Source organism: Hippoglossus hippoglossus, chromosome 10 (genome assembly GCF_009819705.1).
Source record: "Hippoglossus hippoglossus isolate fHipHip1 chromosome 10, fHipHip1.pri, whole genome shotgun sequence".
Taxonomy (NCBI): Eukaryota; Metazoa; Chordata; class Actinopteri; order Pleuronectiformes; family Pleuronectidae; genus Hippoglossus; species Hippoglossus hippoglossus.
In genome coordinates, this window is record NC_047160.1 from 13,467,204 (window position 1) to 13,481,833 (window position 14,630).

The 14,630-nt window shown below is 40.2% G+C and overlaps 2 protein-coding genes across 3 annotated transcripts; both read right to left on the reverse strand.

Annotated features, from left to right (window-relative positions):
* Nucleotides 1-152: 152 nt before the first annotated feature.
* Nucleotides 153-6,515, reverse strand: pola2 (polymerase (DNA directed), alpha 2). Its single transcript, XM_034598142.1, has 18 exons — nt 6,308-6,515; nt 5,601-5,725; nt 5,393-5,478; nt 5,194-5,251; nt 4,953-5,062; nt 4,615-4,814; nt 4,047-4,135; nt 3,564-3,716; nt 3,187-3,249; nt 3,005-3,056; nt 2,716-2,834; nt 2,086-2,124; nt 1,801-1,874; nt 1,571-1,679; nt 1,295-1,401; nt 1,056-1,112; nt 848-974; nt 153-563 (listed from the first exon to the last, which is right to left on the reverse strand). The coding sequence occupies exons 1-18, from the start codon at nt 6,390-6,392 to the stop codon at nt 411-413; spliced, it is 1,806 nt and encodes a 601-aa protein (XP_034454033.1). The 5' UTR covers nt 6,393-6,515; the 3' UTR covers nt 153-410.
* Nucleotides 6,516-7,598: 1,083 nt separating this feature from the next.
* Nucleotides 7,599-13,529, reverse strand: zgc:195212 (DUF4554 domain-containing protein). 2 transcript variants are annotated; one of them, XM_034598846.1, is made up of 14 exons: nt 13,427-13,529; nt 13,120-13,243; nt 12,453-12,506; nt 12,261-12,373; nt 11,891-11,974; nt 11,755-11,810; nt 11,377-11,448; nt 11,022-11,217; nt 10,155-10,278; nt 8,752-8,901; nt 8,493-8,614; nt 8,063-8,173; nt 7,779-7,877; nt 7,599-7,667 (listed from the first exon to the last, which is right to left on the reverse strand). In XM_034598846.1, the coding sequence occupies exons 1-14, from the start codon at nt 13,445-13,447 to the stop codon at nt 7,620-7,622; spliced, it is 1,374 nt and encodes a 457-aa protein (XP_034454737.1). In that variant the 5' UTR covers nt 13,448-13,529; the 3' UTR covers nt 7,599-7,619. The 2 variants fall into 2 exon arrangements, with proteins under 2 accessions (XP_034454737.1, XP_034454736.1); XM_034598845.1 differs by having other exon boundaries at nt 12,261-12,382; nt 13,427-13,526.
* Between the last annotated feature and the right edge of the window lie 1,101 nt (nt 13,530-14,630).

Genomic DNA, 14,630 nt, shown 5'->3' on the forward strand with positions numbered 1-14,630 from the left:
CTGAACAGAACCACAGATATAAAGCTTTAGTACAGGAAAGGAGCAGACTGTGAAACAAAAAAAGCATTTTCAACTGTTGGCGTGGAGGCAACACAAACCACAGGTGGACAATAACATTCTCAGGTAGAAGAAAGAACATAATTAAGTACAAATGTTGACAATAATTTATTGAAAAGATTATTTCTGCTGTAGCAGAGAGACTGAAACCCACTTTCCATCCAAAGAACAGTGCACACCCTCAACATGTTGGTCATATCAAACTGACTAAACTGGGTGAGGTGGTTTCAACAGTTCAAGAGTTGACATATTCTACATCAGAGAGCCTGCAGAGGGCAGCGTACAGAGCTGCTGACAAACTGGTCCCGCTCAAGTCAGGTCACTTCTGGTGACAGTGAGAATTACAAGTCTTGTTAGATTTTCACCACCTGAGCAGCCAAACAGGGGCTCGATCTTTTTTCATCCTCTGACGTGGCGTTGCGCTGAATCATCAGCCTGCCGTAGGTCCCGCCCACTTGGCCTTTTGTTAGCCGTCCAGGATTGACACAGACGCAGCCAACCACATCCTGAGGACATGAGAAGAAGAGGTTTTAAAAAGGCTCATTTAAATGATCATTTAGAGCCTGACCTAATTAAATACAGAATAAACAATATATATATATATATATATATATAGTATTCAGTATTTATATCACCCAGCAAAATTCTATATCACTCCAGCTCTATAAACAATAAATAGTCTTTTCTTCTTTCTTAGTGTCACATACAGTCTAACAATGTTAGTTTAGTCCTTTGTTACACTTCCTGTAAATGTGGAAGACATATCAATGTAATTGAGGGAGGTGTGCACCTTTACAAAGTAGCGCAGCTCAGAGGGAATGATGAGAAGGTCGGGGGTGAGCGGCATCTGACCGAAGCTCTGGAACTTCTCATAGTCCATGTTGACCTCCTCCACAGGCGGATACAGCGGGTAGTAACTTCACAGAAACACAGAGCGACAGCGTTAATGTTCGGAGTCCTCAGAAACAGATAAGAACAAGTGTCCTCAGGATTCCTACCTCCTCTGCGTCAGAATATGTTTCAGTATTCGGGAAAATCTGTCCGATCCGGTGCCACTGCAACACAAACCAAATTTTTTAACATAAAAATATAGAGTGATGACAATCATTACCACATTTATCACTGCAATGCAACACAGGGTTTGTTCGTTTGAATTATGTATCAGTAACTGAGCTCCACAGCAGGATGAAGTTATGTGAAAATTTAAAATTCCGTTTCAGCATGAAGTGTTCCTCACCAGCTGATCTCCTCTGCGCCCATGTGGAACAGGATGTCAGTGGATGTCAAGCCAAAGGTCACACCATCGATCAGGAGGGTGCAGGGGTCAGGGACCAGGGTGACTCGCTGCAGAGTACAGAAAAGAAAACATACCGATCAAGATGTGTGACTATGCACTTACCCAGGACTAAGCTCAAAAGCCTGTTGCATGAGCTCATCAAGTCATAAAGACAAGCAGTTTGTTTAGTTTGCACATAGAACACCGAAGTCAGGTCTGTGTGTGTGTGTGTGAGACCTGGGCCTGGTCCTTGCTGAGGTTTGGTAGAGTGAAGGGAGGCTGTGGGTAGATGAAATGATGGTGGATGTCTCTCTGTGAGGGCACGAACACCAGATGACAGCCAACACTGGATAAAAGAACGGTACAAACACAACGGTTTCTGATTAGGGCACCATACAAAATACCATGAGGAGAAAGGTGGCTTCTCGGAAGATTCAGAAGTTGAATCAGTCCGAGATGAGATTTACCTTTTGGTCCCATCCACAATGCTTTCAATACATCTTTTGAAAATGGCCTCAAACGTCTCAGTCACCTGAGCTTTCTGTTGGAGAAACAGAAAGATGCTCACATCTTGACATGACAAATTAATCCTTGAGCTAGAAGCTCAAAAAAAGGAGAGTGATTTAATATGCTGGGTTTATATTACTGTTATAATGTTTCGTTTTTTTTTTTTTTTTTAAATCACAAAATATAATAAAAAAAAGAGCAGATCTTCTGGGAAACAAACGGATTGGGTTCACTGTTAAGCTTACCTCGATTTGTTCATGTTTGGAATCCACAAATGGGCCCAGCTGGAGAAACAAACGGAGAATTAGGAAACACACACGTAACAGAGACATTTGAGGATTGTACGACCGTGACAGGGTCATCAAGATACCAGAGAATTTGTAGCACGGAAAATAAACGATTCTTGACACCAAATTTGATCATCTTCAGAGGCTGCTGCAAACACGTGCACACACATAATTTACTTCCTGGTTTTATAAATCCTGTCCATGATGATCTGCGTTAAACACTAAATATCTCCATACACCAGTCTCTGTGTATTTTCCCCAACGTGTCACTGTCGACATGTTGGCACAGATACACTTGCAGCCGACATTCCAAGTGTTGTGTTATAATTTACGACGCCTGTCCTTCTGCTCTTCAAGTTTGATGTCAGACGAGAATGCTTAAAGGGTTATTAACCGTGAAGAGTCACATTGCTATCTACTTACATCATCTATGGTACGTTCAATACTGTAAAAAAAAGTATGCGTTCTCATAACAGCCAGTAAACTGACTGAGGTCGTTCTATGAGCAATTGTACACAACTAGCTACACAATGAGACTGTTTGTCGAAGAAATAAAGATTATTATCCATTAAAAAAAGGTTTTGATACCAGTAGGCAGACATCAGGACGATCTCTGACGATGATACTGATCAGATCCAGCAGAGGGTCAAAGGTCAGCGTGTCAGACGTTGTGAACGGTCCACAAGCCACAAGGACATTCATCGGTTCTGCAAATGCATGAAAAGACAAGTGACTTGGTTGATGTGATAAGAGACAAAACTATGGCACATGCTGTCAGATCTTCTCTGCATGAACATGTTTGTTTAATCACTAGAGGACATCGAGTTCTCAAAACAAATCAGTAACAGTAAAGAGTGAGGAAAGCATTGTTCCTCACCTTCATCCATCTCCATTTTCATCTCAGGAGTGTAGAAAGGAAGAGGGACGCCCTAAAAGAAAAGAAAAGGATAAACGGATTTAAAGAACCACTTCATTTTGATTTTAAGTAAATGTGGCTTTAGAAATTGTCGTCTTTGTCACTGTTAACATGTCAGCACTTGTTGTTGACTTGGAGCTCACCTGATACAGTTTGGAAGCCACCAGTTTTCTTCCTGTTGTGTTCATCCCCTCCATCATCACCACCTGCGGAACGAGGGCAGACAAGGATGAATCTGTTGAATTCCTCCACAGTAGTTTCAGATACTAGGAGCCGGCAGTTAATGATTCTGAAATCGGTCGTTGGTGTCAGAGTTCTCGGTCAGATGCTGGGCGAGACTCCCCCCCAGGTCTTTGGCATTCTCTGTTTCTCTTGGTGGTCACATAACCTGCTGCACAAACTGCAGTGCACAGGCAAAGCAGAGCCCACCGCAGACATTCGATTCATTAATGTCAAAACAAAACAAAAATGTATACAGCAAACAAAATTTTCACAGGAGACCCAGTGTCCTTCTGCGCACCTGACCAGGAAACAGGGAGTACTCTTTGAGCTCTGATAGGTGAACAGGTACTTGCTGACCACCTTGCTCTGGTCCCGCCTCCAACAGAACCGACTGTGCGTTCAGTTTGCCGTTACTGTCACAGCACACCTGTCCCAGCACTGTCATACTGTCCTACAGGTGGAGAGAGAAACACGCCACACTGAGCAGCCAGGTCATGATAACACACAGATTTGACTGCTATTAACTATTTTAGTGATCTAAAATAACCAATGTGGATTACACAATGAAATCAATGGTCACAGTTTTCCCCCATAACAAGACGTTTCTTTAAAAGTTTTATAACACCTGGAAAATGTAACCTTCATAACTAAAGTAGTATAAATGAATAAAAAGCTCATTTTAAAAGGGTTTGGAAGTTAACTTAATCACATTTGTAAAGCTGTAGGTTAATTTGAAGTCAAAACATTATTCAATGTTTTTTCACGACGATGACATCTTTACCTGCGCTGGCAAAGAGACGGGAGAGAACTCTTCGATGCTGAAGTGAGATTTGAGGCTTTCTCCCAGCTCCTCAATCTTGTCCGTCAACACTGGGGAAGAGAGATGCAAAAAATCTCTACTGCAGGCTGTGACAGTTGGGGGGGGGGGGGGGTTATCTTTATCATCCCAGAGGGTCAATTAGGCTCTCTGTAGTTTTCAACACCAGTGCACAAATTACGGACATTAAATAAGACAAAATGATAAGAATACATAAACATACAATGGGGTCATTATTGTGAAATTGCAATGAAATATTAAATGACTAAATATCTTTGCAAAAGTCGGGCTGGTCTACAGTTGATTTAAAAACCAAACAGCTGATGGAAAAAAGGATCTTAAGCACGGTGTCAGGTGTTCCTCCACCCTGATGGCAGGAGCCAAAACTCTGCTCACTCGTTCCATCTTCACTCCACATCAAATTTGTGTTACTTTGAATGTATGTAAATGTATAAAATCAAGGGGCCGTTATTTTGAACAGAAACTGGGGTCTAGAATTGATGACCATGAATATGGATGTACGGTTGCATACCATTTCGAACATCTCGCAGCCTTTGGAACATGTACTTGTAGCTGCAGCGGAGGGAGTCTTCAGAACCTTCCAGCAGCTGCAGCTGGATGCCTGCACCTGGAGCCTTCCTGCCGACCCAGCGGGTGCCCTGCACAGCCCCGAACGTGACCACCACCTCCCCTTTCCCCCCTCGCTGGCTGTACTTCTGTGAGGGAGTTGCACTGCAGAGAGAGAGATGGGAGACGAGCAGAGTCAACAAACATCCACTTTATCCAGCGAGTCAGTCGAGTGATTCATTTAGTGTCATGGCTCCAAAGTCAAATTGTGTATTGAGACTGTTGATGTGCTCGGCTCAGTACCTGGGAGAGAAGCTGGCGGGAGACAGCAGCAGCCCTGGGCTGGTCAGTAGAGCTGCAGTCCTCTTTGAATGAGGATGTTCAGGAGTGGTCAGTGCTCGTTTCTGAGAGCCCTGCGCAGACAAACGCGGTGCAAACATGGTCAGAGCAGATCAAACAGGACAGCGGGTGAGTCATAAAAGTGCAGAAACATAAAACTGTCCAATTTTTGTATGAGAATAAACCTTTTGTTGTCAAAATGTACCTTTGCAGGAGTAGAGTAGGTATCTAGAAGAATGTCTTCCTCTTCCTCAACTTTGATTCTGAACAAATGGTGTTAAAGACTAACACAATGACTTCAAGACAAGACACTCAACAGAGACAACAGGTGGATTCAGAGGGAGAATCTGTTGTCGAGTCAAGTTTGTTTTCTATTGTCCTAGGAGTTTAATTTGAAAAGATACAAGTCCTGCAGTGAGTGAATGTCTCTGGTTCTGTTATGACTTTCTTCTTTTCTGGAGCTTGGCTTGGATTTCCTCTTGTTCAACACCTGCAAAGAAGACAGACAAACACTGAAGATATAAATAGTTTTCCTAACTTGTAGTTAGAGAATCTACCTTTTGTGACCTAACGAAAAGGTAGATTTTTTTAGAGCCACTATGAGCTTGTCACCTCATGCTTGAATTGCTCCAGGGTGTCAATGGCGAGTTTTACTCCATTTTTCGTGCTGCTGTAGGCGACCCACTCCAGCAACATATCATATGCCCGTATCCTGCTGCAAATACACAGCTCCACCACTGATGGAGCGAAAAGAGATGGATATGAGGAATACGATGCATGGTTGAATTGAACATAATAAGAAGGTTATAAGCACTTTCATTTCTTCTACATTGTACATCTGATCAGTCCCAAATTATTTCTGCAGCATGACAATGAGCCCATACACAGAGCCAACTTAACAACAGCGATATTCAGAGTCAAGAACGAGGATTCCTGACACATTTGATCTGATGTCAACAAGATGGATTCAGTGTGGGATTACACAAAAATAAACTAAGATCAAGCACAAACAAATCAATATCAATGTGCTGTGAAGTGATCAAGATTTGGCACAAAGGCAAGTGTTGGTTTGCAGGACTTGAAACACAACAACAACAACATAAACAAAGTAATCACTGCATATGAAAGTTGAATAGCATAAGAGACTAGTCCCATAACATTGCACAGCTCTAGGGCTGGACGATATGAGATTATATTGCATTAACGTCGTTTTGATGCTCAGCCCTATGAGCAGTAGTCCACGGATGTTTACATGCTAGCAGCCTCTTTTCAGCCACTTTCCAACTGACGTACAGAAATTAGCATCGTTAGCCACTTACTCTTGTCGAGGGTCGACTCATCGTGACAGGGGATACCGAAAATGTCCAGCTCGGTCTTTAAGCTCTCTGCGCTCACTGGTTCCATTGTCTCTCACTGTCAGAGCTCCGGAGAAATCTGATCAACGCCAGAAGCTCATTTCATTTTACCGCGAAAAGACTGATGTCGCTGTTGGCGGCGACCGGAAGCTACGTCACATCCATCCGCAATAAAAAGTGGAAGTTGTTCTTCTTCTTGGTTTAATGACGGTAGGCTGCATTACCGCCACCTATTGGGCTGGAGCGTGGATCAGAGGATTGACAGGTGAACCAAAGAAAAGAAAGTAAAGAAACAATAAATTCTTTATTTTCATGGTTTCCTTTAAAATGCCAATAGCTGCCACATGTTCTTCCCAGTGTTTCTCCTCTGAGATTCTTTACTTTTTTTAATTCAGAAGCATACTACAATCGTGATGTTCTTTTTATATTTCTTTATTCTCTTGTCTACCTCATTCTGAGCTGCCTGCTGCTGTAACAAGTGGATTTTCCCGATGTGTGGATAAATACAATTCTAATATTTAATATCTAATATAAAATCTATCTATCTATCTATCTATCTATGACAAATAACAAAATATCAAAAAGACTGAGCGGTGGCTACAACAACATACACACACAAAAACACACACATACAAAAAAGAGAAATAGAAAGAAAAAAAAAGGTCAATCTGGAATGAAAGTACATAGATTTCGTAGAGACACTGTAAAAAGATTGGTTGGGAGATTCTCTAGTGTGAAGGCAAGTGGGAGTTGAGACGAGCCACAATTTCAGATCAGAAATATATTTCAACCTGGATTAGAAGCTGCAGCAGTTAAGTCAGCTGATTGAGTAGTTAATCAGAACAAGATCTAAAATTTGATGGTTTCAGCTTCTCATAAGACAGAATTTCCTGTTTTTTAAAAACATATAAATTTGATCAGGATTTCAGTGTAGATCGAATAAAACAAGACATTTATTGATGCCGTTTGGTGCTGCAGGATATTGTTACAGGCATTTACTTTTGTTTTCTTGATGTTTGATAAACCAAATAATTAATTGCAGCCTTAATATAGATTTCCTTTAGGACATTTTCTATCTTTTGAACTAAAAGAAATTTTCACACAAAGTATAATAACAAAATCCATGTATTTGTCTTGTAATCAAAGGTTAAATAATTTTTCTTTATTGTATCACCAGCACATTTGCAACATCATGAATATTCAGTCCAGTGTTAACTGCTTCCAGAGGCTTCAAACTCAACACATCTCTTTTTTTTAATGACAAACTCAGACAGTCTCAGATTTCTGTCCTGGTGGGTCCATCACTCTCTTCCTCTTCCTCCATCTGTGGGAGCAATGATGTGTTGTTAGATAAAGATACCAAACCAGACATCTGACATTAATGAAGTGCTGCTATAGGAACTGGTTGTTGTTTGCGGACAAACCTCCCACTCACCTGAGCAGAGTAGCACCGGCCTCTGGGTGTGAATTTCCATGACGTCACCCTCCACAAAGATTCACAGAGGGAGGCCGACAATTCATGGGTGTCACGCACCTGACAAACATATGTACACATTTGTGACTTCTGTCATGACTATGAACATTTCTTTGTATGTAACATGATTATTTACAGTCTAGCTGTTAATATCTTTGTGTCGTGTCTTTTTCAAATGATTTTCTATTTAATATTTGACTATAAATATCTGCATGTTCATTATAATAATAATTTCTTTCTCACACCTTCATGCTGTTCAGACAGGCATTTCTGAAGTCCATGTTACTGCTAGAGCTCACGATACTGATGGACGAAGTGAGAATCACCTTGACAGCTGAACGCAGCTTCTCTTGGTCCTGTCATGTTGAACGCATCAGATAAATGATTTCATTATTTACTTGATCTAAAAGGTATAAGGTCAAGTTATATAGAAAAAATTACCCCCACAATCTCCCAACCTGAAACTTTCTTATTGCTTGTTTTGCCCGACGATTAGTCCAAACACAAAGATTTTGAATTCATAAGGGATACAAACAAAGAAAAGCATATAATTCTGAGATTTGAGAAGGTGGCACAAGCAAATGGTTTGAAGTGTTTCTTAATGAATTGATTAAAGGATTAGTCAAATATTTGTTCCAAATCTAAATTATATGAGTGTTTGTGTGTCATGCTTGCCCTTTTCCTGCGCTGTTGGGCTTTCAGTGTTTTCTTTAGCTCAGTCTCCAGGGCTGCTGTGACTGCCTGTCTGTTGTTGCTGAGAATATCCTCCAGGTGGTGCTCTATCAGGGCCTCTGTAGCTGTAAGAGCATCATAGATACACCAGTTTCCACTGTGGCTGGAATAATACATAACTCTTGTATTGTAGCTGTTTCAAATAAATGAAGGGAGGCTGTCTGTAGTGTTTTGTAAGTCTGCATGACTCAGTTTCTCTCACCCATGACATCAGAGAGCTGCGAGGTGAAGGGGTCGCTGTGCTGCAGGAAGAGGAAGAGCAGGAGACCCTGCTGCATTGTGGGAAGACTCGATTCTTCCTCCTGGTTTTCTTGCTCTACTTCATACACAATGCCACCACTGAGCACAAGATCTGCAGAGGATGATAAACATTTCTTTTCTTTTAAAAAAGACGAGGAGTAAATAAAGGGGAAATTCTCTCTAAATTGTAAAAACATTGCAAGCCCACACTGGTTGAAGACACTGTTGCAATCAAACAAATGGGAGACACACCTCTGGGTAGGGCAGATAATCGTTTCTACCATTTGGTTTTATAGATCTAGTTTGAATAGCTTAATGCCACAGTAAACTTACCTCCATTAAGGTAAGTGTTTGTGGTCTTCTCTCTGACTACGATTGGGGCCGAGTGCATTATGAGACATTTCATTGTGAATGTATGAGCTACGTGCATCTCATGTCGACCTGTGGTTTCTGATTCACTGTGTCATCCACGAAGGAGTAAAATATATAATGCAACAGCAGTTTCTGAGATGTCGGACAGTTTTTAGTTTTATCATGACTTTCCTTTGTTACAAACATTCATGCTCCCCTGAGCAGATGTAAGCATCCTAATAAGATGGTGAACGTGATAAACATTACAAATGCTGAAACACAAGCATCGAAGCAATGTCACTGTAACAATGTGTTCATGCTGACGTTCACATTAAGCGGAATTCATGCAGCGCTTTAGCCAGCGAATTAGGTTTGGATTGTTGTGTGATCATTGTTCAGTGTTTTAATTTAACAAAGATGTTATTGGATTGTAACTGATACGGATATACGGATTTCTGTCATAATCATCACCATCCAAATCATGGTTAACACTTTCTTCACCCCAGATTCCACACCACACTTCTCTTCTGTGCAATATGATAGTGTGCAACAAGACACAACACTCTGTTTGCAACCAACGTAAACCACTGGTGCAGATTATATTTTGATCGGAACATAACTCGCAGGAGACGATCATTTCAGTGGTGAGCCACAGATTTACACTGTTGACAGGAAATGGAAATAGTCCACTGTCTTTGAGCGCTGTCTCTTTAAAGTTTTTTGTTATTGTGTTCTGTGTGTGTTCTTTGTTTTTCTTCTACCATTTGATCTTCTTTTATACCTCTGATTCAAATTATGGGCTCTTTGGTATTCATTAACATTTATATAAGCAGCTCCGGGCCAGGGCTGTACGCACAGTCCCTAAACAATCACAGGTGGTTGAGCTTACTCTTCCATGCAGACTGAGAGAAGTATGTCACTTGTATACTCTGTGAAGGAAACAATCCTTCTCGTAAAATAAACTAAAATGTTTCCTGTTCTGGTGTGTTGTTCCCATCAGTGGTTGTTATCTACCTTTGTAGGAGGAGCAGTGGAGGCCGTGCACACTCAGTTCTTCACAGCCCAGATGAGCAGGGAGGCTCTGGAAGAAACTTGAGGGGCCTGTAACAGGAACATTACTGGGGCTGTAAACCAAAACGTACACACGTGTGAAGTCAAGGAAGACTAATTATAACCAGATGCCCAAACAACCTCCACAGAGTCACCATGGAGGAGCAGTGATTTTACTCTGAGCTCCTCACCCTCCTCAATTTCGACTGGTGCGAGCAGACACCCTGAAAAGGAAACTCATTATCATTGTTGGTATCGTGATTTCAGTCTTTTGGTTAATTCCCAAAAGCTTATATGACCCTGTGTGAGGGTTGAGGGTTCTCACTGGTGAAAAAGATCCACTGTTTAAGGAACATGGCCTGGGACTTGGAAGTGCTGGCCATCATCCCTGCAGCTGGTTCCAGTGCACCCTGGAGATCACAGTGTTATGAAGCTATTTGAATCACGCCATCTGCAAAAACCACACACATAATCCAGAGACACTGTTTGTAACGACGCCCAATGATTGTTCCTGGCCCAGGAGGTAAAGAGGGTTGTCCACTAAGGCGGGTTGGTGCTTCAATCCCTGGTTCCTCTAGTCGGCTTTCCAGAGTGTCCTTTAGCAAGAAACTGAACCGCAAATTGCTTCTGAAAGCCGTGCCGACAGTGTGTGAACGGTGCCATAGAGAAAGGACTTCGTATAGATACGCTGTATGAATGTGTGTGTGTAAATGGGTGAATGCAAATTTGACTGTAAAGCGTGTTGAGAGGTCAATAAGATTGGAAAAGCTTGAAATAAAACAGTGCATTTACCATCACATCCAGAATAATAATAAAATCAGCAAAGGATATTTGTATTTGAGTGAGTTGGGTTGCGAGATTGGGGTACTGCAGCACACAGGGGCTAAGGAGTGTGACAGGCTGGACACTGAGCTCCCCATACAGGCCTTGATCCATGGCTTGAGGTGGGATACTGAGCAGCAACCTGTCTCCGGGGTCAGGGTGTCCTCCCTGACACCAGCATCCTTTCTTAACACACTCTGGAGGCCTTTGAACCAAAGAAGAGAAAATTACTTCCAGCAGACAAAAGTAAATTATGTATCTATGTTGAGATAAATATGATATAAGATGATAAAAAAAAGTTTTCATTACACATTTCTTCCTTAAAGTAGGATATCATAAATAAATAATTTAAAAACAACATTACTGTGTGTTACAGGTGACATCCAAACTCAATGAGGTCTCTCCTGCCTGTGCAACTCTACTTTTCATTTTCACTCTGGAAGAAAATGAACACAATGTCAGTGCTTCATAAAACAGAGGCTGATATTCCCATCCACCATTTAAAATAATGAGCTGCTGCATTACACCCATAAGAGATTAACTGGAGTAGTGAGATTTTATCTTTGTGATTGTAATGATGACACTATGGCAATAGCCTTTATGTGTGAGGCTATTTTAATTACTTTATAAAATAACTAAGCACAAGGTTGTTAATTACCATGTAATGCACAGTTTCATATAAATGCAATATGTGATTTTGTTTACAAGCGTATTTGTGGCTTTGTATTGTATTAGAGTGTACCTGAATTCTGGTTCGAGGGTCTGCTGGTTGAATTTGAATTTGAGTTGGATTTTAATCTGTGAAAAATGTAAAAAGTCAAGTTTTTGCAAACTAGATTTGTATATAACTATGGATAGGGAAACAGATCCTCTCATACCCCTGCATTAGCCAAGCTGAATGTGCGTAGGAATGTCTCTATGTGAGTTTTCCACTCTGGACTTAAAAGTCTTGCATCTTTCATCTGTACAGAGAAAAGGGGAAAACAGAGAGAGACAAGTTACTGTCATTAATGAGATTTGAAAGGAAATACACTTAAAAATGTTTGGCTCCGTTTGAGTCTTGAGGCTCCACTTATTGACATATGTGCCATTCTGGTCCAATTATAAAGACCAGTAATGTGTCCCTGCACAGATGCTGCATCACAGGACAATCCGATACAAATAAGCTGCTCTGGTGCTTAAATGTTCAATGTTCAGTAATTATCATTCAGGACAATAGGATGCTAGGAGGATGAGTGTTGTTTGTACCTGAAAGGAGAGGAGTAATCTGAGGGAACCATACAGATCAGTGAAGGCAGACAGCTCCTCAGGGTCAGGCTCAGGACACGGCCACGAGCAGGGAAACATGCTCGCCTTCAAATCTGTGAGAACTCATGAAGCAAACAGAGGTTCGATAGAACACAGATGCATTTACACTTTGTGTTAGGTTTGTGTACATACCAGGTTGGAGTGCTTTCATTTTAATCCCAGTGCACCAGGGACCAGCAGCTGCAACTGTACAACAAAAGGGAAAACTTTCACAACACCTGGCTGTTTGTTATTGTGATCATTGTTTTGAATTATTTTACCTGGTTCTAACAGAGGCTGGGGGCAGTCACTGTCCTTTTAATTCTCTATACAATGTGGGGGTGGAGTTAATCTCAGATGTTATGTCATCTGATCAACATTTTTTCTACAGTGCAGGCTTCACTCAGTGAATCCTCAAAGATTGAGGATTATTTGAACTGAACCTAATATCTAACTTGTGTGCACCATTATTAGACTATGATATTGTAGAACCAGTTTATAATGGGATTTAAATGGATAGTTCAAATGTCCGCTGTGATCCACGTGTAATCGTTGAAGGCTAACAACATGCTAACAACACATTTTATTCCTTTAAGCTGCAATCCACTCGTCAGTAAGTGATTTTTACAGATTGGTAATAATGTAAATGTGCTTGCTTGAGGTAACACAATGTAACAGAACTTTTTCTACTATTTAAACCAGTGATAAGTAATGTACGGCTTGTTTCCTGTCAGATTAACCGCAGGACGCCCAGTGTTAGCCCCTGTTTGTTTACACCGATGAGACGGCTCATGTTGTGGGTTGAATAGTTCCCACTCACCTGTGCAGTTTAAACTATGAGCAGAAGTTTTAGTTTCAGTCCACAGGAGAACAACTAGTCCCCCTGTCGTCTTTACACCACGCTGTCGTCTCTGCTTCCCCAGGAGCTTCACCAGCCTCAACACCTGCAGTCATCACAACACCTAGCTCAGCAGGCTAACGCTACACATGCTAGTTAGCTTCAAGTGAACGGTCTGTAATTTATAAACTACAAACTGTCAATCCATTATAAAGTACAGACTGTCTGCTAAACAACAACTTTACCAGCTAAAAAATAACAAAATTGAAAGATAAACTGAAAGCATTACCTGCTGTATCTCTCTCAACATGTTAGTAAACTACTGACATGACATCACTGGGAAAGTGTTACTGAAGGTTAATCAGGAAAATGTACTTTAATTATCCGAGGTAGTTGTACTGGAACCTATTCTGTAGAAAATTAATAATGTGATTTATATCATTATACGACTCTCTGGGGCCTCGATGTATTTTATTGTTGAAGTTAGGTTGGAGCATTATTGTTATACATTTTATATTATAAATATTATAAACATAAATACATACATTTTATAATTTAAAAAAAGTATATATTATAATTATTATGCTAAAGCTAATGGCAGTTTTCTATTTGATCTGTTGATTATTTTCTTGATTAATGGAGTGATGATTTTATCATTACTCATAATAAATAAACGCCTGGAAATGAAAAGTCACACATTTAATAATCTGGGTCAATACCGTGAAATGTGTGAGTGAGTGCTTTTACATGAAAAATTACCTAAGCAATTATCTAAATAGCTTTTCTGTTGCTAAACTATTCTCAAACTGAAGTACAAGTTATTCAAAATTGTACTTAAGTTCTATACTTGAGTAAAATTACTTTGTAACATAAAAGAAAAAAAGTGTGAGAACTTTAAATAGGTGATCTATAAATCAAGAGGAAGTGACCTCAACTTGATTTTTGTATTTACGCAGGATTTTTTTATGCTGGTGTCATGAATCTATAATAAAACTCTGTAAATGTTTATTAGCAGTAAAATATATAAAGAATTCATCAACTGATTCAATGGCTTAGTGATATTCTCTGTAACTTGGTGGATACTACTAATGTATATATATATATATAGTAACACTATTTGGCATATATAAACAGTACATAAACATTAGCAGGTATACACTTTTTAATGTATTCATTAATATGCAGTATTTGTTAACATCAATAACTTCCCCTATTAAGATACACACCAGCCTCCACTTAAAGTGTCTAATGGATTTTAGTTATTATTGTTCATCAATAAACTTAAATATGATAAAAATTACATTATAGTGTGTTATAACCATTTAAGGACGTGACCTAACTGAAACTCACTAACTTTTTTCTGAGGCCTTCGTGTTTTTTATCAATTTGATGCGACCACTGTGTACATCTTTATACTGTGCAGGAAGTGTTTTTCAAGTTTAGCAGAGCTCTCAATAGTGATCCACACAAATAAATGTAATCCTGACCAAATA

Excerpts from the sequence above, each read along its gene's own strand:
- pola2 (XM_034598142.1), bottom strand. The coding sequence starts at position 6,392 with ATGGAACCAGTGAGCGCAGAGAGCTTAAAGACCGAGCTGGACATTTTC. Across the intron at positions 2,835-3,004 it reads GAAAATGGAGATGGATGAAG|AACCGATGAATGTCCTTGTG; the intron begins GTGAGGAACAAT and ends ATGCATTTGCAG. Across the intron at positions 564-847 it reads AGCTGCGCTACTTTGTAAAG|GATGTGGTTGGCTGCGTCTG; the intron begins GTGCACACCTCC and ends TCATGTCCTCAG.
- zgc:195212 (XM_034598845.1), bottom strand. The coding sequence starts at position 13,447 with ATGTTGAGAGAGATACAGCAG. Across the intron at positions 13,244-13,426 it reads TGTTGAGAGAGATACAGCAG|GTGTTGAGGCTGGTGAAGCT; the intron begins GTAATGCTTTCA and ends TGATGACTGCAG. Across the intron at positions 12,383-12,452 it reads AATGAAAGCACTCCAACCTG|TTCTCACAGATTTGAAGGCG; the intron begins GTATGTACACAA and ends TTGCTTCATGAG.